Raw genomic sequence first — 27792 nt, 5'->3', positions numbered from 1 at the left:
TAACTATCTATAAATCCAGCCCTATATAAAGTACTAGAAGGAAAATTCCCACCTGAGGTAGTTAGCTGCACCCATGAAAACACAGATAATAGATAATATCACATGAGCAAAACCCAAAGAAGGGAAACACACACACACACACACACACACACACACACACACACACACACACACAATGATCTCACCAATAAAACAAAAAATAACAGGATTTAAAAATCACTAGTCATTAATATCCCTTAATATCAATGGAATCAATTCGAGAATAAAAAGACACAGGTTAAAAGAATCGATATAAAAACAGGATACATATTTCTATAAGAAACATACCTCATCTTCAAAGACAGGGATTACCTCAAAGTAAAGAAAAGATTTTCCAATCAAATGGTCCTAAGAAGTAAGCTTATGTAGAAATCCTTATAGCTAACAAAACAGACTTTCAACTAAACTTATTAAAAAGAGATGGAGAAGGACATTTCATATTCTTCACAGGAAAAATCTATCAAGATGAAGTCTCAATTCTGAACATTTATTTCCCAAATACAAGAGCACTCACATTTGTGAAAGAAATATTACTAAGGGTTAAATCACAAATCAAACCCCACACATAAATACTGAGAGTCTCTGGGCGGTGGTGGCGCATGCCTTTAATCCCAGCACTCGGGAGGCAGAGGCAGGTGGAGCTCTGTGAGTTGGAGGCCAGTCTAGGCTACCAAGTGAGTTCCAGGAAAGGCGCAAAGCTACACAGAGAAACCCTGTCTCTCGAAAAACCAAAAAAAAAAAAAAAAAATACTGGGAGTCTTCAACATTCCATTCCATTCTCACTAATGGACAGGTCTGCTAGACAGAAACTTAACAGAGAAATAAGGGAACTAACAGATGTTATGGATAAGGGACTTAACAGACATTTACAGAACATTTTCCATGTTGTGCCCAGATTGCAACCCCCAGAGAGACCACCCCAGATGAGTATGCCAGAATGCAAAAGCAAGGTTTAATTTGGGGTACCCAAAAAAGCAATACAAGCCTAGGCAGGAACTTCATCCAAAAGATCCAATGCAGTGGAGGCTGGAGGAAGTACCTGCCTTTGCGCAAGCTCAGTTTTTAAAGGCAAAAACCACAAGGTTACATCATTTAGGGGTGCTAGTACTGATAGACAATTACATGTTTACACGGTTGGGCTTGCCCGGCGGACCGCCTAACTATTTCCCGTGTAGAATAGCCATCTCCGGGTCAGACATCTCGCGGGACCCGGACTCTGGCCTTACGTGGTTGCGTAAAGCGCGCGTGCAGCCATGTAATCTACGCGCATGCGTGGAGTGCCCTCAGGAGTCCCTGTACGCATGCGCAGCCCCAACCTTTAAAAAGCTGGCGCCACCTTGCATGACTCTCTCAGGCTCTCAGTCTCTCTCTCTCCTCCTCCTCCCCCCCCCTCCCTTCTCTCCTCACCCATGTGGGTGTTTCACGCAGGCCTGTCACCTCTATCCTCTTTAATAAAACTCTCCCGTGGTCTTGTCGTGTTCGGGACATGTTCCTAGAGCCGCATAACTACTAACAAGTACCAGTACAGTTCTGATTGGCTCGCTTCTAGGGGCTTTCTAGAAATCATGGCTTAATCTTACTTCTAAGGGAGTGGTTACCCACCACCATTTCTCATTGGCTGCCCTCAGGTGGGGACATTTCTATGGTCAGTTACCCTGGAAACCAGGGAGAAGACATTCCATAGTCCAGCAGTCATTACCTTGTGACTACCTGTGACTCTGTACTTTTACACTTCCTGGTTTCTGGAATCTGGACTGACTGGTTTCAGTAACTTGTGGCCTATTCCAGTAACTCGTGACCTGTACCTAAAAGGAGAAATCTTAGGCCTTAGTTTTAGGGTGAAAACATTTTGGTCTTATTTCAGCTTATCTGTTTGCTTTGTCAGGAGTTTTACAGCCCATCTTCAGGGTCTGGTCATGTTGTCTCCAAAGAGGGGCATCTCGTGGTTAATCAGTCACCACCAGACATCCTGACTTTGTTCTTTTGAAAACTCCTGACTTCACCCTTTCCAGGAAGGGGGAACTGACTCAGTTCTGTTTATCTTTAAGATATCTCTTCCCTCAGTTCTTTTGGGTTTCTGGGGGAAACTGTGTCTGGGCCTTTGGTGGGGGTCTTTCATCCCACAAACACAAAAAAAGTACTTTATTTCTAGCACCTCATGAAACCTCTAAATTTGACCAAATACTTGGTCACAAAGCAAATATCAACAGGTACAAAAAATTTGAATAAGCCACTGTCTCTTGTGAAATCACGATGGCTTAAAGTTAGAATTCAACAACAACACAAACTACAGAAAGCGTACAAACTCATGGAAACAGAACAACTCTTAACCAAAATACAACTGTGTTAATGAAAAAGAAAGAAATCAAAGACTTCCTACACTTCAATGAAAATAAAGGCACAACACACCCAAACTTACGGTACACTATGCAAGCAGTGCACAGAGGAAAGTTCATAACCCTATACCCTACACAAAGAACTGGGAGAAATCTCACAGGGTGACATAACAGTATAGGAGACTATTGGGGTCCAGCCCCTAATAGTCTCTTTTCCAGGGTCCTGGGAAGAAACTATCAACCAGCAAATCAATTTACCCATGCAAAGCTCTTTGGTCCATTCGCTTTAATTTCTCCTCCATCTCTCACTTTACAGTTATATATCCAAACAATCACAATCCTCTGCTTTCAGGGTCAAATGGAGGGGTGATAAGAATCACAAAGAGGGGCAGTAATTGTTAATTACCATTTGCAACCCAAAGGTGAAGTAACTGATGAATTAACTAAAGGCTAAATTTGGGTAATATCTAAGAAGAGATCTTATGTGCTCAACTATAGTCTTAAACGTGGTTGGTAGAAAATGTTAAGACTCTATAAGTTGCTAGGTCAATGGGAGAAAATAAAACTGCCTTCTTTTTTCCTGTGGCTCCTATCTGTCCAAGCTATCTGCCGTTTTTCTGCAGGGCCGGGGAGAGTGTGCTAGGTAACCTGTGTACAGCTAGATGGCTCTGGTGATAGTTAAAGGGAGATCTGGAACTAGAGGTAAAGTTTGGGAAAGGAGGAAGTTAAGCTAAATGGGCACATCCACCAGGCCTTCTTAAACAGGTAGTCTGGGTGCTTAAGTCTGTTCTTAAGAGAGTACAGAAGTATCTCTGATAAGATACTTCCCTCCAAGTGGGGATGGACCTGGCCAGATGCTGCCAATGATGATTATTACAGGTAGGCTTGAACTGGTTCTGGCTGTGCATAGCTGTCAGCGCACAGGTTATCTAAATATTCCTAGAAGTGGTTAGGAAAGGAGTTAGAGGTCTATAAAGTTAGTAAAACTGTAAGAAAGGGTCTGAGCTAAATTGTGTAAAGCTATTACTTAATGTCCATCTGACCTAGGCGGTGTCTCCTTGTGGAATTTACTTTAAGTCAGGAGACTTGCATATGGGCTGTTATCATCACTGTTAGTCCTTGAAAGTGGCGATACCTGATTGCAGAGAAAGCCTTTTGTGAGGCTGTCCTCCAAATTCCTGGAATGTGTATGTCCAGAGAGTGATCAGCCACACTCTTAGCTCTTCTTAGGGAAAAGTCAATTGGGAAAACTGTGAAGGCACATGTGATTTTCATAACAGAAGACAGCTGATATATAAAAAGCCAAGTAACACCAAAAGCTTCTTGGAATTTGGCTTCCTCTGGAGGAATTCCCTGATCCCTCCAGGTAGTGACTTTGCCATAAGCAACTGAGTTCTTGTGATATATTCCTGCGGCCTGAAGCATAACAAACAGCACAAGTCAGGGCTGAAAACAACAAAATAGAAACAAAGAGAACAATACAAAGAATCAATGAAACAAAGATTGGGTTTTTTGAGGATATCAACAAGGTAGACAAACTGTAAGGGTTCTGTCTTTAATTACGTCATCAGCCTAGGACGTGACCTAGCCTAACAGGCGGGCAGGCTCTGTGTCCTTCTCCTCTCTTTCCGCTTTCTTCCCTCCACTCGGTCTCTCTGTCTCCCTCTCTCTCTGTCTCTCTCTCTCTCTGTGTCTCTCTCTCCCTCTCTCCCTCTCTCTCTCTCTCTCTCCCTCTCTCCCCCAATAAAGCTCTAAAAGGTAACTATGGCTCTTGACTTTCCTCCAGCTCGCTCCTGCATCGTGACTCCAGCACTCTTGCTCTGTAGGCATGGCCAACACGGGCCGTGGCCAGCCACCAGCAGCACCGATATAACCAACACAAACCCTTATCCAAAGTAATGAAAAGGCAGAGAGAGAATATCCAAATTAACAAAGTCAGAAATGACAAGGAGTATATAACAACAGACACTGAGGAAATACAGAGAAATACTTTAAAATCTTACTCCACAAAATTAGAAAATCTGAAAAAAAATGGACAATTTTCTGGATAGGTACCACTAAAATTAAATTAAACCCAGGTGAACAATTTAAACAGACCTATTGTTAGTTATTTAGCGGCGCTCTTACCCCACAAGGAACACGCCCCCAACACGACAAATCCACAGAAGAGCTGTTTATTAATAGAGGAGAGAGGATAGAGGTGATAGGTGTGTGTGAAGCACACACGTGGGTGAGGAGAGGAGAGAAGAGAAGAAGAGGAAAGAGACCTGTGCAAAATGGCACCGGCTCTTTAAAGAGTGAGCCGCGCATGCGTACAGGACTGCATGTGGCTATTCCACGCATGCACGTAGATTACATGGCTGTGCATGCACAACCATGTAAAGCCATGGAGTCCTAGTCACTGGAGATGTTCTGACCTGGAAATGGCTATTTTGAACCAGAAATAACTAGGCGATCCGCTGGGAAAGCCCAACTGTGTGGACATGTTGTGATTTCCTATCACCTATAACCCCTATGAAAATAGAAGTTGTCATTAAAATCTCTAAATCAAAAAAACAAAAAAACAAACAAACAAACAAACAAAAACAACCAACCCAGGGCCAGATGGTTTCAGTGCAGAATTCTACCAGAATTTCAAAGAACAGTACCAATATTTCTCAAATTGTTCAATCCAAAGAAAACTGAAGGAACATTGACAAATTCTTTTTTGGGGGGGGGGGGGGCCTCAGGACAGGGTTTCTCTGTGTAGCTTTGCACCTTTCCAGGAACTCACTTGGTAGCCCAGGCTGGCCTTGAAGTCACAGAGATCCGCCTGGCTCTACTTCCTGAGTGCTGGGATTAAAGGCATGTGCTACCAGCGCCCAGCCACCAATTTCTTTATATGAGGGCACATTTGCCCTGATATCTAAACCATAGAAAGATGCAAGAAAGAAAGAGGATTACAGACCAATCTCACTCATGAACATTGACACAAAAATACTCAATAATATACTGGCAAAGAGAACACATTAAAAAAAAAACAAAAAAACAAAACAAACAAACAAAAAAAACATCTGCCATGATCAAGTAGGCTTCATCCCAGAGATTCAGGGATGGTTCAACATACGAAAGTCTGTCAATGTAACCTACCATATTAACAAACTGAAAATTATAAAACAACATGATCAGTGCTGGAGAGATGGCCCAGAGGTTAAGAGCACTGACTGCTCTTCCAGAAGTCCCCAACCACATGGTGGCTCACAACCATCTATAATGAGATCTGGTGCCCTCTTCTGGTGTGCAGACATACACACAAACAGAACACTGTATACATAATAAATAAATAAATCTTTAAAAAAAATGATCATGCCATTAGATGCTCAAAGGCCTTTGACAAAATTTAACACCTCTTCATAATAAAGCTCTTGGAGAGTTCAGGGATACAAGAACACACCTAAACATAATAAAAGCAATATATACAAGCTGACAGTCAACATCAAATTAAATGGAGAGAAACTCAAAGCAATTCCACTAAAATCAGGAGCAAGACAAGGCTCTCCTCTCTCTCCATGTCTATTGGATATAGTAGTCAAAGGTCTATCTAGAGCAATAGGACAACAAAGGGAGAGCAAGGGGATAAAAATTGGAAAGGAAGAAGTCAAACTTTTGCTACCTGCAGATGATATGATTGTATATATGTGACTCCAAAAATTCTACTGTGACATTAACACAAACACATATGAACACACCTGATTTTTGACAAAGAAGCCAAAATTATACAATGGAAAAAATAAAGTATCTTCAGCAAATGATATTGGCATAACTGGATGTTGCCATGTAGAAGAAAGCAAATAGACCCATGTCTATCAATCCTGCACAAAACTCAAGTCCAAGTGGATTAAAGATCTCAACATAAATCCTGTTGCACCAAATCTGAGAGAAGAGAAAGTTGAAAATAGTCTTAAACACATTGGCAAATGAGACCACTTCCTGAGTATAATACCAGCAGCACTGAGAGTGAGATCTATCTACCATTAATACATGGGACCTCCTGAAACTGGAAAGCTTCTGTAAGGCAAAGGACACTGTCAATAAAAAAATGGCAGCCTACAGAATGGGAAAAGATCTTTACCAACCCCACATCTGACAGAGGGATGATCTCTGGAATACATAAAGAACTCAAGAAACTAGACATCAAAATAACAAATTATCCACTTAAAAAATTGGGTATAGATCTAAAGAGAGAATTCTCAACAGAAGAATATCAAATAGCTGACATACACTTAAACAATTGTTCAACATCCTAGTCATCAGAGAAATGCAAATGAAAATTACTTTGAGATCTATCTTACACCTCTCAGAATAGTTAAAATAAAACAAACAAACAAAAAACACTGATGAGAGTTTATTTTGGGGAGGATATGGAGTAAGGAGAACACTCCTCCATTGTTGATGGGAGTGCAAACTTGTACAGCCACTTTGGAAATCAATGTGGTGATCTCTCCAAAAATGGGAATCAATCTACCTCAAGACCCTATACCAATCTTGGGCATATACTCAAAAGATGCTCAGTCCACAAGGACACTTGTTCAACTATGTTCTTAGCAGCATTATTTGTAATATATAGAACTTGGAAACAACTTACATGCCCTTCAACTGAAGAACGGATAAGGAAAATGTGTTACATTACACAATGGACTATTACTCAGCTGTAAAAAACAATAACCTTGTGAAATATGCAGACCAAGGGATGGAACTAGCAAAAAAAAAAAATTCAGAGTAAGGTAACCCAGACCCAGAAAGACAAACATGGTATATACTCACTCATAAGTGGATATTAGGAGTAAAGTACAGGGTAACTAACCTACAATCCACAGTCCCAGAGAGGCTAGATAACAAAGAGGGCCCAAGGGGGATGCATGGATTTCCCTGAGAAGAGGAAATAGAAGAGATCGGCTGGGTAAATTGGGGGAGTGGTGGGAGGATGGGAACTTGAGGGAGCAGGGTGTGGGGGCTGGGCACGGAAGGTTGTGGGCTGGATGAAGGGAGAGAGTAATGAAAGAAGCATCTTGGTGGGGGGCATTTTGTGGTGAGGAAGAAACCTGGTGCCAGGGAAACTCCCAGGAATCCACAAAGATGACCCTAGCTAAGACACCAAGAAATAGGGGAGAGAATGCCTGAACTGGCCTTCCCCTGTAATCAGATAGATGACTATCCTAATTGTCATCAGAGATCCTTTACCCAGTAACTGATGGAAGCAGATGCAGAGATCCATAGCCAAGCACTGGGCCAAGCTCAGTGAGTCCTCCTAAAGAAAGGGAGGAGGGATTGTATGAGCCAGAATGGTTAAGTTCATGGTGGTAAAACCCATAGAGATAGCTGACCTGAGCTCTTGGGAGTACATGTACTCTGAACCAACAGTTAGGGAGCCTGTATGGGACTGACATAGGCTGTCTGCATGTATGTGACAGATGTGTAACTTGGTCTGTTTGTAAGGCTCCTAGCAGTGAGATCAGGACCTGTCCCCTGTACTTAGATGGGTTTAGGAAACCTGTATTAACTCCCCAGCCTTGATGCAGGAGGAGGAGATAGATTCTGCCTCAACTTGATGTGCCATACTTTGTTCAAGCCCATGGGAGGCCTGACCCTTTCTGAATGGAGATGGAGGAGGAATGGATGGAGAGTGGGGTAGGTGGGAATCAGGGGGAGGGAACAGGAGGAGAGGAGGGAGGAGAAATTGTGGGCAGTATGGAAAAGAAATGAAAAAAAATGTTAATTAATTCAACTTTAAAAAAAAAAACACAACACTTAGAATGTGCTGGTGTCCCCTCAACATTTTGCATTTTATAGGATTAGTGAAAGACATTTCTTCTGCACCTTCCCATAGTTGAGGATTATGTTTTACAAAGCATACCCTGTCTAGCATTGCAAATTTTCCTGAGATTTAAAATGTCTTCTTTAACCCTAAGCCAAGGGAGGTCAGGCATCTCCCTTTTAGTAGGCCATCTTTTGACAAATACTTCAGCCAATTATTCAAATAAGCTTTTGGCACCGTTTTAACTGTGTGAGCTTTTATATTAAACTTAGAATCTCCACCCAGAAGGATATCAATAAACTCAGCCCAATCTAATTTTATGTTCTTTCCACCATTATCCTACACCATTAAAACTCATTTCCACACATATTCCCAGACTGATGCTAGAATCATTTAGGAATCATTAAGCCCTTTGGTAGTGTAGCCTACCTCCTAATGGACTGCACTTTCTACTGCTCCTTCAAGAGCTTGCTTTGGTGTAAGTTTGTTTATAGGTCTAGAGGCAACTATTGGAGTACCCTGAGGAACATCAGTATTATCTGGCCTGGCATTTCCTTCAGAGAAAGTCACTTCTGGTTTATCAGACAATGAAGGATTAGTTTCCTCAGTCAAATGTGGCAATATTTCAAGGTATGGAGCTCATGGTACTACTTCCTCAGGTAAGATAAACACTTGAGAATGTAAGGATTCAAGTTCTCAGTTATAATGGGGTCCTCCCACACATCCCTACCACAAGTGATAGGATCCCATTCTGGTTTTTTCCCCCCAGAGCTGAGGACCAAACCCAGGGCCTTGCTTGCTAGGCAAATGCTCTACCACTGAACTAAATCCCCAACCCCAGGATCCCATTCTTTACCCATTAATGCCCTTACTACAACTGCCTACACTGTCTGAGGCTAGGGCTTGAATGTTTTCTACCTTATAATGAGGGCTTCAGTTTGATTTTCCACAATTTGAGCTCTGTAGCTGCTGGAGAGAAGATTCTCTTCTAGTGCACACTTAGAAACATTTAGACTGCATCTGGAGCCAGTCAATTTCATTACTAAGTTCTTTGTTGTTCTTCATGGCATTCTGAAGTGCTAGAAACTGGTTAGTTTATCACAGAGCTCATTCCTTTCCTTTATTACTTTATCCAAAGATGCTAAGAGTAAAAACATCCAGCGGCATCGGTTCCCTTATTTTCCCTCAAATTGTCAAATGCTTCATATACAGGATCCCCAAACACATTGCTACTCACAATTAGTGAATCAGAATAATAAAATGCATTTATCTCCTTAACATTGCAATACAGTTCACACCATGGTCTTTCAGTATTCTCCAAGCTACCAGAAGAGGGAATGACTGGAGATATTTCAGTACCTGAATGTACTAGTAAATTGAAAAGCTTATTCCAGATACCTAAAAAATTCATTCTTGGGGTTGGGGATTTAGCTCAGTGGTTGAGTGCTTGCCTAGCAAGCACAAAGCCCTAGGTTCGATCCTCAGCTCAAAAAAAAAAAGAATTCATTCTTACATTTCTGTTGTTCTAGGGCCACTTCTGGTACCAAAATCTGTATAGTCAGAGTTCCTTAGAGTAATAGAACTTATAAAACGAATCTCTCTCTCCACATGTGGTGTGTGTGTGTGTGTGTGTGTGTGTGTGTGTGTGTGTGTGTGTGTGTCTAATTTATGTGTCTAATTTTACAGGCTGCTTTCTAACTAATCCATCAATGACTAGCTGTGAACAGAAAATCCAAAAATTCGGTCATTGCTCCCTCCACAATACTGGATGTCTTGGATGGTCTTCAGTATATGCTGTAATCCCAAAGAAATAAGTAGGCTTCAATGCCAGTGAAGGAATGGATGTGCTAACCAGGAAATGAGCCCATACCAGGAAAGGAGCAAAAACTTCATTCTTCCTTGTCTTTCTATAGGCTTCCAGGAGAAGGTGTGGTCTAGATTAAAGGTTTAGCTTCCAGCATCAAGATCATTTTCAAAGATGTGTGTCTCCAGCCTCAAAGGTCAGGACTACAAGCGGATTCATCCCCTTAAACCAGGCAAATATATTTTCTCACAGGTGTGCCCTCCATTTCTGAATGGTAGTTCATTCCAGATGTAGTCAAGTTGACAACCAAGAGTAGCCATCACACCTAGTAATGCCAGGAACTATGTCTCTAAAATCTCACCAAAGTACTCACATGATGTGAGCTAAGCAAAGGCAAGTACAATGGACATATCAAAGTGGATGGGGAAAAAGGCAACTGGGGAATGCTGGGAGCTGACTTTGTTTCCCCTCAGGAAGAGCACATCAACTGGTTATCCTGTATCACAGCCTTGGAAAAATATCTATAAGTAGCATGATAGGGACAGAGGTTATATTTAGGAACATGTATTTTTCTTTTCTTTCTTTGCTTTTTTTTTTTTTTTTTTTTGGTTTTTTGAGACAGGGTTTCTTTGTGCCTTTCCTGGATCTCACTTGGTAGCTCAGGTTGGCCTCGAACTCACAGAGATCCGCCTGGCTCTGCCTCCCGAGTTCTGGGACTTTTTTTGTTTATATCTGTTTTAGAGACAGAGTTTCTCTGTATTGCCCTAGCTGTCGTGGAGTATATATGTACGTGAGTGTATATATATATATGCAATAAGTTACTGAAATAAGTGGCCATGAATTTAAAAGAGAGCAGGGAAGGGAATAGGGGAGGATTTGGCAGTAGGAAAGGGAAAGAAGACTTGTTGTAATTACATTATAATCTCAAAACGTTTAAAGTAAAAAAAAAAAAAAAAAAAAAGCAAAACAAAAGTAAAAGGGACAAACAACAACAAATCCAAAGTAAAACTAAAACAAATAAAAAAGGTCATATACCTATCAGGAAATGTAGACTAGGACTCCGTTAAGCTTCCACATTGCCCTAGCTACAATGGCCATCATCAGGAATAGAAATAACTGACTTTGGCATCAGTGGGGAGGAAGGAAGTCAAAAACTGCTGTAGTTGTAGGAACCAAAGAACCAGCTTTTGAAATCAGTGTGTATGTTCTCAAATAAATGAAGAACTAAAATGAAAGAAAATAAAACAACTCACAATTCTCTGTGAGCCAATTACAGAACTGATCCATGCCACTCTTCCTGTGGAAACAAAGATGAACATCTACTTACCACAGATAAGGAAGCTATGACAAATCAACATTAGGAAAGTCTAACTTGATGAACCAGTGAGGATTTTTTTCCAAAGAGGTGTTTTGTCTGCATGTATGACTGCATGCAATATGTGTTCCTTGTGCCACATGAGTGCCCTGGAATGAGGTTACATATTGAGTCCCCATGTGAGGGTGCTGGGAATCCAAAGGGACTCTTCTGACAGAGCATACAGTGCTCTGAACCACAGAGTCATCTCTAAAGTCAAGTACAAGTGAGTTTTATTTGGGGTAACTTACAAGACTGTGGGTGAGGGTGTAGTGGGTAGCCATCCCAGCCTTGGCCTGGAAGTTCCAACCCCCATTGAGGCTTTGGTAATGGTCACGCCCACAAGGTGGGGCTGAGGGAGGAAGCTGAAGACCCAGGATCGAGAGGAGAGGCCTCTCTTGGTTCTGGGACCCTGGATGCTGGAGGTAGACCAAGCAGAGGTCTCCAGAGAACACCGCCGAACTGCGCCATAACTTTCCCAGCCCTGCAACATATCCCTTCATTTGTAAGTTACTCCACAAAATAAACCTCCCTTTTAACTACAAGGAGTGGCCTTAATAATTACACCAAAATCTGGCGCCCAATGTGGGGCTAGAACCCACAACCCTAGGATTAAGAGTCCCATTCTCTACCGACTTGTTATATGTAATTTTACTATGTAAAAGTTAAAACCTTCCTTTAAAAAAAAAGAAAAAAGAAAAAGGGAAGTGCTGTCGATATCGCTCTGTATAAATAAATAAAATGCTGTTTGGCCAGTGGCCAGGCAGGAAGTATAGGTGGGACAAGAGAGAAGAGAATTCTGGGAAGAAAAGGCTGGGGCGGGGAGACGCTGCCAGCCACTGCCATGACAAGGACAATGTGAGGTACAGGTAAGCCACGAGCCATGTGGCAAAGTATAGACTAACAGAAATGTGTTAAGATAGAAGAAGTAGATAACAAGAAGCCTACCATGGCCATACAGTTTGTAAGCAATATAAGTTTCTGTGTGTTTACTTGGTTGGTTCTGAGCGTCTAAGGGTCTGGCAGGTGAGAGAGATTTGTCCTGACTGTGAGCCAGGCAGGAAAACTCTAACTACATGAGGGATCATTCATAGACGCATAAAGGAGTCAATGACAGCTGCATCACCCAGTGAGGGTGATGACTAGTGAAGCTGGAAGCCTGGGGGTCACTGCACAGCTCACAGGCAGCACAAGGGAGATTCAAGCCACTCACTACTTCCCCCAGGCCGCTTGTCTTGTCTGGTACAGGCAACTTAACTGTGTCTGCTTCATGGCTGGTCTGAGCATCTTCTGTACAGCTCAGCTGTCTAACAGTGTCAGCAGTCATTACTGGTTATATATGCTTGAGGGAGCAGGGCACTAGTGAATCTTGCCAGTTTCTGTGACTTCCCAAAGCTATGAAGTTTTCTATTCCTGAGCTTTAAGAGATTCTCTGCAGGACTGAATGTATCTTCTCCCTTTGAGCAAAGTGTCTCAACCCTTGTGTCATGATCCATTTGGTGTCTCATATTAGGTATCCTGCATGTGAGATATTTACATTAGAATTCATAACAGTAGCAAAATTACTGCTATAAAATAATAACGAATAGTTTTATGGATGGGGGTCACTACAGTATGAAGTACTGTATTAAAGGGTTGCAGCATCTGGAAGCTGGAGAACCACAGCCTTAGAGCATCCCATTCCTTTGTCTCTCTTTTCAAGCCCTATGCTTTAAGGAGATTCCTTTAAGATGGAAAGATTTAATCTCAGAGGAAACTGATACACAATAACCATCCCTGGGTATGAACTCCTAAGACTTGGCATTTTACCAATGAGCACTTGCCCATCAAGTTCATTATATTTTATTCCCTTTATTCACTGTATCTAGGAAATGGAATCAACCTAGATGTCCATAAACTGAAACATGAGTAGATGAAAATGTGATACTTATCTTTATAAACCTGTGTAGTATCCAGCTGTAAATAAAGTTGAAAGTGTGAAATCTAGATGGACATGTAGGTAACCTGAAATTATGACAAGGTCAGATACCTAGGCCCCCAAAGTCAAACATCACATGTTCTCTCACATCTGTGTGTCTAAGCTACAAACTTTGTTTTGTATGTTCAAGTAAGACTACATGTAGAAGCCAGGGATCTAGAAATAGACCATTAATGGGGACATGGAGGCAGAGAGGATAGATAGTAGAATACAGGTGATATGAAATGAGAGGGTGGGAATCCTGGGGGTAGATTGGTTCAAATATGTAGTGGAGAGAGGGCTGCTGAAAGATCATCATCAAATGTGATGTCTGTGAAGAAGCTACATGACAACCTATCATTTTGCAACCCAACTGAAAAATACAAGAGAGGACAGCAGAACACATTATAAAAGTTTAACTGGGGTTGGGGTAGGGAGAAAGGATGAAGAGTGGATAGGTCAACCAAAAGTAAAGATTTGTGAAGAAGCCTTATGAAATCCCCCTACGTTACAGAATAATAGCAAACATGATTTTAAAATCTTTGAACAGAGGTCTCCCACTTGGGAAAATAATGCTTCTCCCAGTCACCAGAACTATTTAATGGAACTCTCTATACCAGATACTGGTTTATCTTCTTAGGACTCCCTGGTCAAGGAGGCCCTTTTGTCACCCCAAATACCCTAAACAAAACAGATCGTTCCCAGTGCTCTTGCTTGGGACCATAAGTACATGGTGTAGCTGAAGACACCAAACACTTTGCTTGCAAGACAGAGAGGAATATTGTACTTACTAGGCAACTCTCCCTGCTGGCTAGCTTTTCTAGCACTGTAAGATCCTATGCAGGCTGTTGACAGAGAAATGATGTCAATGGTCTTACTTATCCCTGGGCCATGCATCTTAAATACCAACCTGCTAGCCTAGATGTGTGTACTGGTGCAAAACGGGCACCAGAGTTTATGGACATCAACAAACGCTCTCAGGTGGATTTCAAACCTGCATTACAGAGGAATTCATGCCATGGTAAAAAAATAAATAAATAAAACCAAAAAAAAACCAACATGACTTGGAAACTATAGGTTCTAGGGTACAACATATTGATGTTTTGATAATGATCATGAGCATTGTCTCCTATCTAAATATTCATGTTTAAAATGATCACTTTGTACTACTCTCCATGTTGATAAAAAGTCTCCTCATAATAGTAGATAGTTGGTAATGCAAAGACTCATAACTGCTCAGAAATTATTAAGAACAAGCTACTCTGTAAGATTGGGTCAATTACCATTTCACCATAACTGAGGGTGGGTCCTATGAGTCTCCTTTCTCAGTGAAGGTATACTAGCAGTTCCTGGGAGCTATATCATTTTATTATAGTTTCAAGTAAATTCTTCCTAATTTTTAAGTACTTCAAAATGAAATTCTGCATACCCTCGGGGCTTTTTATTTTCTTACAGTTTTGGGTTTTCAAGATAAGGTTTCCCTGTGTAGCCATGGCTAACTTGGAATTTTCAATGTAGACAATGCTGGCCGAGAATGCACAGGGTACACCTTCCTCTGTCTCCAGAGAGCTGGGATTTAAGGTGTGTGTCACCACATCCTCAGCCTTTGGCAGTTTCTAAGTTGTGAGTCAGTATTTCAGTGATGTCACATCCACAGCCTGTCTCTCCAGTCAGTTACTTTCTTGCCATTTGTGTGGTTTGACTCTAGTATGAAGAATTTATCAGTGTTTTCTTTAATGGTGAATTTTCTTTTATCTGTGCAATATCAACACTATGTAAAGGGTTTGTCAAATCCAATATATTTTGAGATGTGTAATTTCCAATGGACTGAAAAAAAAATACAGGGAGTATATACTCTCTACCATTATATGGTTTCTCAGAAGTATGAATTTTGTAATGTACAGCAGAGGGAAAACTAAAGGTTTTGTCATATATTTTATGTTTCTTTATTAGGATTTTTTTTTTGACAAAGAGTTTATATAGTCCTATAATTCAGTATGTATATGATGATGTCCTCTGACTTAAAAGACCTCTTTGCCTCTACTCCTGGGTGCTGAGAATAAAGGAGTGCACCACCACACCTGGCATTTATATGAATTTTTGGAATGTTGCACAAGGTAATTTTTTTTTTTTTTGGACCTGGGGATTGAACCCAGGGCCTTGCGCTTGCTAGGCAAGTGCTCTACCACTGAGCTAAATCCCCAACCCTGATAAATGTTTTTATTACATTTTTTTTTAACCAGGGCTAGAGACATGGCTAAGTGGGTAAGAGCACTGGTTGCTCTTCCAGAAGACCAGTGTTCAATTCCCAACACAGGCATGGCAGTTCACCATGGACTGTGACTCCGGTCTAGGGGATCTAATGACCCCTTCTTGACTCCATCTACACCAGGCACACATGTAATGCAGACATATTTGCAGTGAAGCATGCATATGGATTAAAAGAAATAAAAAAAGCCTTTCCCATTATTACATTTGCAGAATTTTATTTTAATATAAACTCTAGGATATTTTTTAAAATTTAAACCTTTATTAATATGACTTTCATAAGTTTCTTACCTTTTTTTTTTTTTTTTTTTTGGTTTTTTTGAGACAGGGTTTCTCTGTGTAGCTTTGTGCCTTTCCTGGAAGTCACTTGGTAGCCCAGGCTGGCCTCGAACTCACAGAGATCCACCTGCCTCTGCCTCCCGAGTGCTGGGATTAAAGGCGTGCGCCACCACCACCCAGCAAATTTCTTATCTTTATGTTTCTATTTTGTATACTGCTGTACTTTGAAAGTAGAGAATACCAGAAAAAACACACATTACTTACGATGGTGTGTTTCTCTCCAGTATGAATTTTCTAATGTCTCATAAGATTCAAAATCTGGATAAAGAAATGCACCAGTCTTTGCATTTGTATGGTTTCTTTCTAGTATGAATTTTCTGATGTGCACTGAGGTAGAAGCACCTTGTAAAAGATTTGTCACTTTTCTTGCAACTGTAATGTCTCTGTCCAGTATGAACCCTCTGAAGTCTTATAAGATCCGAATAGCAGATTAGGATGTGTCACATTTGTGAAGTTTCTCTCCAGTATGAAAATTTTGATGTTTCTTTAAACCACAGATTGGGCAAAAGATTTGTCACATTCCTGTCAACTATACAGTTATTCTCCAGTATGAACTCTCTGATGTTTTCTAAGATGTGAGTCACAGGCAAAGGACTTGTCACATTCCATACATTTGTAAGGTTTCTCCCTAGTGTGAATACTCTGATGTCTTCTAAGATTTGCACGATTGGTAAAGGATTTGTCACATTCCTTACAACTGTAAGGTCTCTCTCCAGTGTGAACTCGCTGATGTGATTTAAGAGTTGCAATATGGAAAAAGGACATGCCACAGTCCTTGCATTTTGGAAGTTTCTCTCCAGTATGAATTCTCTGATGTGCTCTAAGATATGTGGAGCTAGTGAAAGACTTATCACATCCCTTACATCTGTAAAGTTTCTCTCCAGTGTGAACACTCTGATGTCGTTTAAGATATGATTGTTCGATAAAGGATTTGCCACATTCCTTACATTTGTAAGGTTTCTCCCCAGTATGAATTTTCTGATGTCTTCTAAGGGTTGAATCCCAGGTAAAATATTTGTCACATACCTCACATTTGTAAGGCTTTTCACCAGTATGGATTCTGTAATGCCTGTTAAGGTGTGATAATTTAAGGAAGGATTTATCACAGTCTTTGCATTTGTGAGACTTCTCTAGAGAATGAGTTTTCTGATGCCTACTCAATAATGAATACTGGGGAAAGGATCTGTCACACTCACTGCATTTGTAAGGCTTCTCTCCAGTATGGAGTCTGCAATGGCTTTGAAAGCGTGAAAGCTGATAAAAGACCTTGCCACATTCTTCACAACTATAATATCTCCCAGCAGTATGCATTTTCTGGTGTTTCTTGAAAGTGGAAGAGTGAGCAAAGGATTTGTCACAGTCCTTACACTTGTAAGGTTTCTCTCCTGTATGCTTTTTCTGATGGCTATTAATTCCTGACAACTGACGAAATGACTTTCCACATTCTTTGCATTTGTAAGGTTTCTCCCCAGTATGAAGTCTTAGATGAATTTTAAGACTTGAACGCTGGGAAAAGGATTTTTCACAAACTTTGCACTTGTAGGGTTTAATTCCAGTATGAATTCTCTTATGTTCAGTGAGGTATGAGGCAATCCTAAAGCATTTCCCACATTTCCCACACTGGTATGGTTTCTCTCCAATGTAGCTTGATTGTTGCATAAGACTGTTTTCAGAGTTAAAACAGTCATCATATTCTCGCTGCCTGTGCTCTTTCTTTGAAGTGTAGAGTCTCTGATCTTGAGAAATGTTGGAACTCAAATTTAAAGATTTCTCACAGTCTTTAGATTTGCAAGGTTCTTCTGCAGTGTGCATGCTTTCATGTCTGTCTGGGTTTGATGAATCAGTAGAGGCATCGCTGTGGTTACTGCATGTGTAGTTATTAGAGTTTTCTGTAGTTTCTCTTGTTCTAAAATGAGCACATGTGGAGGGGTCATGAAGCACTTTGCCAAGCTCAGTACACTGACAAGACTCCTTTCCAGTCTTCACATATTGATAAACAGGATCAAATTTGCAATAGTTCTCTGAAAATGAGTACAATTCAGATTAATAGGGTTTGTTCCAATAATAAACATGTGACAAATGACTGTCTTCCTAAGTTCTCTTTTAACGTAAGTCAACATGGAAGAACTTAAGAGTTCCCAGTAATGCACATTTTTCATTCACTGAATGAAAATGTATGTACTCTCACAAAAACAGCATGACAGCCTCCAAGGATCAATGATTTATAACAGATATCTCATCTTTATCAAAAATCTCCAACTGGGAAAAAAATGGAAAAAGTAATTTGCGGCCTTGAGTTAGCTTTGGGATAGAGCTCATAGAGATTATATTTAGAATACATGTCTCTATCTTTAAATATTTCTTCTCAGAAATTGATGAAAAGGAGTTTAATCCAATCCCAGATTCACAGTATTTACACTTACTATGTAACAGGAAAGGAGGGGTACTGTTCAGAAGACCCGATTCGTTTAAAGATTAAAGTCTTAAAAGCATCAAAGGGTTTACTTTTCTCTATAGAAAAACACATTAGATTAATCAGAAGTAATGGATGCAAAGACAGAATTCTGGGAGACATCAGAGGCTCTAGGTCATTTGAGCCAAGGCTGTCATGGGCAGCTATTGTTTATTTCTATCCTCCAGTATCTGAGCTCCACACATTGCTGTGTTTCTTAGCTTTCCTCATAGGGTTATTCTCAAGTCCACTCTTATACTGACTGATGAGATTATTTCCCAGAAGGGTGTCTGTGTATTCTCTACTGGGAAGAAAATGAAGGATATTAATATGAAGATATGCATATAAGGAATGCAATTACAGAATAATCCTACTACTTAGACTTAGGTTAGACTTAAAATTTTGTAAAATTATTCCAATCTGTTTTAAGCAGAATCAAATAAAACTGCACGTTGTACTAGTATTAAGTCACTATATTTCAGGCGTAAGAAACACAACGCCTTCTAACAGTTATTACAACAGACAGGATGCATCTTGGAGCCAGGACACTACACTGTTAAATGCTCAGGAATCCTTTCAAGTGGAATTGAATATGGCAAAACCATTCTTGGCTCTTGCTTTCTCTTTCACATGAAGCCTTCACTGTTTTCCTGCTCATTCACGAGCTCACATTCCTCTCTCCACATTCCAGGACAATCTCATTCTTTCCAGACTAGTGATCATGCCTACTTTGCATACAATAATCCACATGTTCTTTGAGGCAGCCCATAACCCATGTTAGAACTTGTAGAAAGAATACAGGAATCTAAGACAATATTGCAGTCAGCACATGAAAACACAAAACAGAGGAATTTAGGCAAGATTTCTTGTTTGATTTTTCTTCTCAAATTCTTTAGTATATTTAGTCAGTACCTTGAACTTTTCTCAAAATTAAAACCATGTCAATAGTGATAATGGATATGGAGCTCTAGAATATGAGTGGAAATATTATATTCTACTGAGTTTACAATGAATCTTGAAACCAAAATGAAGGGTGGATGACACCTCTGAAATGGAAAATGGAAAGAGAAAGCTAAACAGCATGAAAAAGTTCTTTCCTACTACTAAACTTTGCCTTGTCTCCTGCTGGTTTTTTCAGGACAGCCTGACGGATTTTCCATCCTGTGAAGTCAGAACAAACAAAAGATGGGGCGGAGTTCTACAAGCAAAGTGTTCTCACCCACAAAGACCAGGTTGTTGTAATTCTCCAACATCACATCAATGTACAAAGATCTCTGAGCAGAGTCCAGGCAATCCCACTCCTCTTTCAAGAAGTTCACAGTCACATCTCTGAATGTCAACAGACCCTGAAACAAAAAAGTATGGTTTAACTACATGTTACCTGGAAGTGTTTTCCTAGATATAAGGAGAAAGATTATAGATGATTGAAAATAATTACTCAAAAACATTATTTCCAATACAGTGACATTCTCTCATGAATGTTCAAACTCTGTGAAAACAAGATGAAACAAGTGTCTTACAAGCAGTATACATGAAACAAGAAATACATTTAAGGTCTGGGCATGGTTATCTATCAGTTATGGATGCTGTGTTTACGTCACACAGGATCACAGCAGACATGTCTCAGAAGGACAATTCATGAAGAGGAATGTGTTTTAAATGCTGGACCTGTAGACCATGTTAAAAGACTGACACGAATCAGCCTGTGTGAACTTGGGCCTTACATGACTATTCTAACAGGCTCAGTTGGAACGTTTAAACTTTAGGTTAAATTAAATAGCAAAGGTGTAGGTATGGAAGACAGAATATATGACTGATTTTATAGACAGAGTTTTGTTATTTCCACAGTAGCAAGGATTGTAACAGCACTACATATTGTCATTTTTAACACTAACATGTAAGATAAGTAGTCTAGGAATTAAATTTTTGAGACCATTTGGGCCACTATAAACAGATAGAAAAATCTGCATGAGCCATATATAATCCAAATTTTTCCCAAGAATACACATAAGCCAACAGACACAAATAATAATTTCAGAAGTTTTGAAGAATATTTCACTACATTCCAAAGAGTAATAAAAATTGAGGTAAGTCCAAAAACACCTCATAAAAGGTTTAAGGTATAGCTGAGAGAATCTGTACCAGTGACACTTTGGATAAGTTTTATAGCAACAATTTACCAAAAATTAAATTAATTAAACATTGAGGAAATAAAACTGCAAATCAACAAAATGCTAAATGAACTAAATAGACACTTTTCAAAGACAGAACCTCAAATGGTCAATAAACATTGCAAAACAATTCAGCATCCCTAAAAGGCCACTGTGGAAATGCAAATTCAAACCAAGTTGAAATATTGCCTCACCCCAGGAAGAATGGCTGTCATCAACTAACTTGACAACAAATGGTCAAGGGAATATGGAGAGAAAGGCAGCCTTATTCATTGTTGAATGGCTGTAAATACAGCCAATGTAGAAATCAGTTTGGAGATTATTGAAAAAGTTGAAGACAGAACTAACTTATAACCCAATTCTTTCACTCCTGGTCATTTATCCAGGAAAAAAACACACTCCAATATAGAGATATTTATACCCCATGTTTACTAGTGTTTTAATCACCAAAGGAAAAGTATTAGAATCAGAATAATTATCTGTCAATAGATGAATGAATAATGAAAACTGTATAAAAATGGAGGACAATTCAGCTAAAGAGAAAAATAAAATAAAAATTTGTAGGAAAATGGATGGACCTAAAATGTGTAATATTAAGTGTGGTCATATACTTTTAGAAAGAAGACACCATACTTTTGCTCATATGCAGGATCTACCCAATAATATATGCATATAGAAACAATGCATATGTGGACACAATATAACATGGAGAAAAGAGAACATGAAAAGTTAAATTATCAAGGACTGAATGCAGGTAATGAATGCCAGTTATGAAAAATAATATAAAGGTAAGTGTTTTTCAAGTTCTAATTCTATCTAAGGTTTTGGGGGTTTTGGGGTGGAAAGTAAATCAAAATATATTCAATTGTGAAAACATAAAATCCCATGTGAGGCTCCAGAGCTTCTGTTCCCTATGAGAACTCTAATTGTATAAAAGTACTTTGAGTTGTATAGTTTTTGAGTGTGCTTAATTTCAGTGGGTGATGTTATTGTTTGTCTGTTTACAGAATTGTTCATAAGAAAATTTTAAAAATTATCAGAATCAGAAAGTTAAAGGCTTTTAATACATGAAAGTGTAACATTTAGATAAAGAGTAGAAAGGACCACTGACCTGCGACATGTTTACTGGAGAATCAGCCATTTCCTACTGTTTCTCTTCTTAGAGTTTCTCTTTCAGGAACAATGAATAGATGGTTGGTTGCTTCCCTTTCAAATCAAGCGGTCAAAATAGAAGAGTAAAAATTAATACTGAAAGCTGTTAGAGAACAATGTCACACCACGCGAAAAGACCTAAGGCAATAGAATTCTACCAGGTGTCTAGTCAATGATCTCAAAGACAGGAGAGCATGGAAAGACATTTGAAGCTTGAAGAGAAAATCATCATCAAGTACTTTGAAACACAAAGAAAACTGCTCTTTTAAAATTGATGGAGACATAAGTGCATTTCAAGATAGTCAGCAATTAACACAATTGATTTCACAAAAGCAGCAATGCAGATAATAAATTAGAGGCAAAACATACACAGCAGAGTCAGAAGAATCATCCATGAGAACATGGGAAATAATAAATTTCATGCAAAGAATAGAGAAATATAGGAGAACTGGAGAGTAATCACCCATGAGCAAGACAGCAAATCACTAGTTCTAAAAGAAGGAAGAATAATACTACCTGGGGTCGGGGGGGGGGGGGGGGGCGCTACCTGCTGTGGATATCACTCTCTATAAATAAAGTGCTGACTGGCCAGTGGCCAGGCAGGAAGGATAGGGTAGGCGGGACAAGGAAGAGGAGAAGGCTGATAACAGGAAGGCTGGGAAGAGACACGGCCAGCCGCCGCCATGAGAAGCAACATGTAAAGACACCGGTAAGCCACAAGCCACGTGGCAAAGTATAGATTAATAGAAATGGGCTAAATATAAGAGTAGGCCTGAGCTAATGGCCAAGCAGTTTAAATAATATGAATGTCTGTGTGTTTATTTTATAAATGGGTTGTTGGACTAATAGGGCTTGGCGGGGGCTGGAGAGAAGCTCTCCAACTACAGCTACCCACCACCCCCACATTTTCCCTGAGTGCTCTTGAGTGGGAGTGGCAGAAAATATTAGATAGAGGACTTAGAGTGTAGTGATAAACAGAAAATACAGGATAGCCTCGAGAGGGCCTGGAACCTATTCCAACGGGCCTATATTGTCTCTGCCCTAGGGTATTTATAGAAATGCCAAGGGGTGGAGCAAAAGATCCCACTCCCCACCCCCCCCCCCTACCCCAGCCCCAGCACAGCCAAGTGCAGACCATCTCAGACACCCGTACTCAGGCCTGTGGTCCAATTATCCTCTCTATGCAGACCTTCTGGGTAAAGCCACTAGGAAACCTGAAAATGGGTTCCCACAACTACCAAAGATCCAATCAGCCACAACATAAAACAAAACCATTGGAAATAAAAGCACCATGAAAAAAACTAGCCACATTGAAAATAGAAATAGAGAATCCTCAATTAAATAAACAAACCCTCAAGTTAAAAAAATTCAGCGTATGGCCCAGCTGTTCCATTCCTTGACATACACCCAAAGGACTCTATTTCCTACTTCACAGATACTAGCTAAGCTATGTGCATCACTGCTCTACTCACAATAGCTATAAAATGGAAACAACCTAATGTCCTTCAACAGACAAATGGATAGAGAAAGTGTGGAAAATATACGCTATGGAATACCATCCAGCTATAAAATAAATCAAAATCATGAGCTTAGCAGTTAAATAGATTGAGTTAGAAAAGAACATATCGAGTGAGGTAACCGGACCTAATAAGAAACAATGCATGGTCTCTATCATAGGAAGTTTCTAGCTCCAAATCTTCAGATGTGAGCACACAACCTGGAGTGACTGCAGTAACCAGAAAAGTAAGAAGAGATCACTGTGGGCTGTGAGGGAGTCATAGAGATGGAGTAACAGGGAACAGGCGATGTGAAGGAAGAAATGTAAATACAGGGGTGAGGATTTAATTATGGAGAAAGGAAACATATAAACACAGAAGAAGGAGGGTAAAATAACAGTAAGAATGTCTGGAAGATTAATGAGGAATTCATCTATTCCTTGACTATTATTCACCCAACAAAAAATGCCTATCATACGTATAAGTCTTTGTAAGCATATACACTTAGCGTATAAATGACAATTTCCCAACTGCACTGGTGATGCTCCTCACAAGAGCCACAGATTTTCTAACAAAATGACCAAGATTAGGGGTAAGAAGCCTGCTTTGAAGTTGTTGGTCACAGCTGTCCAAGAGATGCAAACATTGCAGGGTACTGCTATTATCCATGGTTGCCTCCTACATGCAGAAGTTGAGTCCCCAGTGTTGAAGTAGAAACACACTTGCCGACATCCTAGAGGACTCCAGATGGAATTGACCATAAAGCTCCCTGCCTGGGGACTAGCTTTCATGGTACCAGAAGGTAACATGTAACCTTCCAAAGGAAGGAGCCAGCCAAGAGTCCTACCCAGCTGTGATACCTATGAACCACAATGATCTGCACGGCATGACAGCCCTAAGGGTGCAAGAGTGGCACACATAACTAGGTGGTGACCAGCAGCTAATTATATTAGGACCCTTTCAACAAGAGGAAAGACATGCCTTATACTGGAAACCTAGCCGGTTTCCCCAGGACTAGTAAAGGCATGGATCTTGGAGGAGAACCTACAACCAGTACTTTACTGAATCAGCAAAACCCCTAGTGCATTCTAAATCTTTATCCTAATTTCCAGCAGGCAATGAGAGACAGTATAGATAGAGTGTAGCAAGGTGTAAATATAGTTCCTGATTCTTATCAAAACTCTGTTGGCATTATTTACAGGAACAGAGACAAAAACACTAAAAGGTAGAGAATGTGTTAGATTACCAAAGCTCAAAAATTCTGAAAAATAATAAACCAAGAGGTATTGTCATCATTTTTATAATATATAAAAATGACTCAATAATGGTATGAAAACATGATCCATGATGTGAATGAATAAGGGCAGCAGCACTCACATGCAGAGTCCAATAGAATTTTATTTGACTCCATTATCAATTCTTCTGAAGAAAGTTTTCTCATGCCTACATTAGGATAATCCTAAAGAGATTCTTTTCAGTGGAAGTCTCCAGAATTATCTCTAGAGAAACAGAATATGGCAAAACTGATTTCATGTCCCATTCCACATTCGCTCGATCCCCTTTCCACTCCTTCACCAATGTCTCCACCATACCTGGATCCTTAGCTCCTGTCTCCTCTCTTCTTCTAGGCCACTTCGTTCTGCTGCACAGGTGAGCAGGTCTGGATGGTCAGTTAGCTCTGCACATGAGAAAGAGATTGTTAATGAAGCACCTGGATTTCTAACACAGTATTGTGCTCAGGAGATGAAGAGAAAACTAAATACAGGATTATAAAATGATTCCCCAACTGTCCTGCAGGGTCAGAATCCTGAAAACAATTAGAAAGCATTTTTAGTTATGGTAACTGGAATACCACTTCCAATCACAGCTCAGTCAAAACTCAGGGGCAGAAATGGAACTGAATGATTGGGAAGAGAATATCATACAGTAGTGAGGTTCTGAATTGATCATGGACCAATAGTGATGAAGCCCTACACCTCCCAAAGGGACACGTACGAAGAAGAGAAAATATTTCATCAAATCTTTCTTTTTTCATCAGATGATTTCACTTTATTCTGTGTGATGTGAGACTCATCCACACAAAGCTCACAGACTTGCAGGTTAGTTTGTGAAGAAATACTGAGAAGGAGCAAGAGAGACTGCAAGCAAACAATTCTCGGCCACAGAACATCCAGTGCCAGCAAGTACAAAGCCCTCAGGGCAGGGTCCAGGCATTGCCACACCTCCCGGGAGAAGTCCACAGTCACACCACTGCCTGTCAACAGACCGCAAAAACAACAGTTCAAATCGTCCTGTTGGTGCACAACTTTAATCCTAGCACAGGTGGGTGGGGCTCTGTGTTCTCCAGTCCAGCCTGATCTACATGGTGAGTTCAGGCCAGACAGAACAACACTGTGAGTTCAGGTCTCAAACACATCAAACACCAGAACTAAAAAATAACAGTTTGGTCATGGATAGAAAGCTTTCTTGGACCAAGGAAACAAAAGACTATTGTAGCATTTTTCTAATATAAGTGAGTTATCGTAATTATTCAAAAGATGCTTTCTAATATCACTCTGTACTATAATGCCTTTATTTATTTTTGTTTTGTTTTCTATTTTTCCCTGAGACAATCTTTTTCTGTGTAGTGCTGGCTATCCTTGAAGTCACTATGTACACCTCACCAGCCTCCAACAGACTGTGATCCACCTGCCTCTGCCTTCTGAGGAATTAAAAGCCTGTGCCACCAGGCCTGGCAGAGACACTTTTCAGAATGTTATATTTACAGCCCATTCTGCATATGTCTCAGATGGAAAATTAATGGTGGATAAAAGTTTACTTTTTTTTTTTTTTTGGTTCTTCGAGACAGGGTTTCTCTGTGTAGCTTTGTGCCTTTCCTGGATCTCACTCTGTAGACCAGGCTGGCCTCAAACTTACAAAGATCCGCCTAGCTCTGCCTCCCGAGTGTTGGGATTAAAGGCGTGCGCCACCAACGCCCGGCTCAAAAGTTTACTTTTAAATGTTAATGTTTACAAGTACATTGTGGAACTTGCAAAATACACACACACACACACACACACACACACACACACACACACACACACACACACACACACACACACAGATATACTTTCGTAGTCAATGAAATCTGCAGGCGTTCCTTTCATGACTATAATCCAAGAGCTCTCGGCGAATCCAAGTCTCCAGGTAAATACGCCACTCTCTTAAATACGGAAGCGGTATAACACGGAAGTTAGTACGGATGACTGTAAATTTCAAGAGCTTTGTCGTTTCCACCTTAGCAAAGAGAATCGTACTTCCAAATCTCAACAGATAAATTCAAAAATTCGATTAGATTATTCTTACAAGAATATTTAGGCAATCAGAAGATCAATTGAAAAAACTCAGGCTGGGCGTTGATGGCGCACGCCCTTAATCCCAGCACTCGGGAGGCAGAGGCAGGCGGATCTCTGTGAGTTCGAGGCCAGCCTGGTCTCCAAAGTGAGTTCCAGGACAGGCTCCAAAGCTACACAGACAAACCTAGTCTCGGAAAAAAAAAAAAAAAGAAAAGAAAAGAAAGAAAGAAAAAGAAAAAAACCACAAAAACCAGGTTTATAGGCTTATTCCATACGATCTAAAATACAACAAGGAAAGGAAAAGACATCCACAGCAGAGTTTCAGAGCCGGCTTCCTTAGGAACAGCAGAGAAACTGCTCGCACCCCGTCCTTCCCTCCCGCGTCCCAGCCCCGCAGCTCCTCTGACCTGGGAGGTTCCAGGGCCGCCGGGCTGCGGTTCCCGCCACTGCGCTGTGACTGTGACTTTCCCAGGCCGCCCGCGCGGAGACTGCGGCTCCGGGAGATTTCAGGTCCCGAGGACCCGGCCGGGTCTTCCTCACGCAGTTAGAGACCACGGGCTGCCCGGAGTCCAACTGGGAATGGTGGAATTTCCTGTAAAATCGCCAAATTCCTTGGAGTGACTCCTCCTGGACCCTCCCACTACAAAATCTCCTTCCGGTCACGTACCTGCTCCAAAAACGCATACCTCGGGGCTCTTTTTGTTGATTAGTTTCCCAAGTCCACCCTGCTGATACTTTTCCCTTAAACTCTTCTGATTGACAGGTGGCCCCGCCCCATCGGGGACCGTCCCTCCCACTGGGTCTCAGGCTGCCTTCCACACAGCTCCAGCTGTCAGGCTGCCCTGGACCCGCTCTGCACAGCCTCCCCACATGCTTGCTGCCAGCCTAGACCAGAACTGCATCTAGGAGGACGCTGCACCCCGATTTCTGACTCCCACAGTGAGTCTGAACCTTTCAGATAAAAGACAGGCAGCCGAACCTCGACTTGATTACTTGACTTCTGGGCTACATGCTTACACCAATCGATCACATGCTAAATTAAAATGTCCACGTTCCATCTCTAACACAAACATGACAAGCCAAAATCAAATACAGCAACTGTGCCTTGGGGAGAGACATTTCAGGAACTTGGATTTTGAGAAGAAATAGGGGTCTCAAGAGGTCAGAGATCAGCGAGCGCACTGCTAACGCCCTAAAGCTGAGTTCGTCCCGCGCTGCACTGCTCTTACCACTAGATGGTGGTCTTGTAATGTTGCTATCAAACAAGTGTTTCTGTTGTGACTCATGCTAAAGAT

The 27792-nt window shown here is 40.7% G+C and overlaps 1 protein-coding gene across 1 annotated transcript; it reads right to left on the bottom strand.

The window, feature by feature from the left end:
* Positions 1 to 16259: 16259 nt before the first annotated feature.
* On the bottom strand, positions 16260 to 26933 carry LOC118576674 (zinc finger protein 54-like). Its single transcript, XM_036176874.1, has 5 exons — positions 26905 to 26933; positions 24755 to 24840; positions 21626 to 21720; positions 19563 to 19689; positions 16260 to 17912 (listed from the first exon to the last, which is right to left on the bottom strand). Exons 3-5 carry the CDS (start codon positions 21653 to 21655, stop codon positions 16429 to 16431), a joined length of 1641 nt encoding a protein of 546 aa, XP_036032767.1. The 5' UTR covers positions 21656 to 21720; positions 24755 to 24840; positions 26905 to 26933; the 3' UTR covers positions 16260 to 16428.
* Between the last annotated feature and the right edge of the window lie 859 nt (positions 26934 to 27792).

This window comes from Onychomys torridus, unplaced genomic scaffold, assembly GCF_903995425.1.
Source record: "Onychomys torridus unplaced genomic scaffold, mOncTor1.1, whole genome shotgun sequence".
In the NCBI taxonomy this organism is placed as follows: domain Eukaryota; kingdom Metazoa; phylum Chordata; class Mammalia; order Rodentia; family Cricetidae; genus Onychomys; species Onychomys torridus.
The sequence above is the reverse complement of the archived record's forward strand: the minus strand, read 5'-3'. Positions and strand labels throughout refer to the sequence as shown.

What these genes read in the sequence shown, in the direction of transcription:
- LOC118576674 (XM_036176874.1), bottom strand. Translation starts at nt 21,655, where the DNA reads ATGGCTGATTCTCCAGTAAACATGTCGCAG. An exon ending in CTCCAGTAAACATGTCGCAG is followed by an intron (nt 19,690 to 21,625) that starts GTCAGTGGTCCT and finishes TTTTTGTTTCAG; the next exon opens with GGTCTGTTGACATTCAGAGA. An exon ending in CAACAACCTGGTCTTTGTGG is followed by an intron (nt 17,913 to 19,562) that starts GTGAGAACACTT and finishes ACTCATTTTCAG; the next exon opens with AGAACTATTGCAAATTTGAT.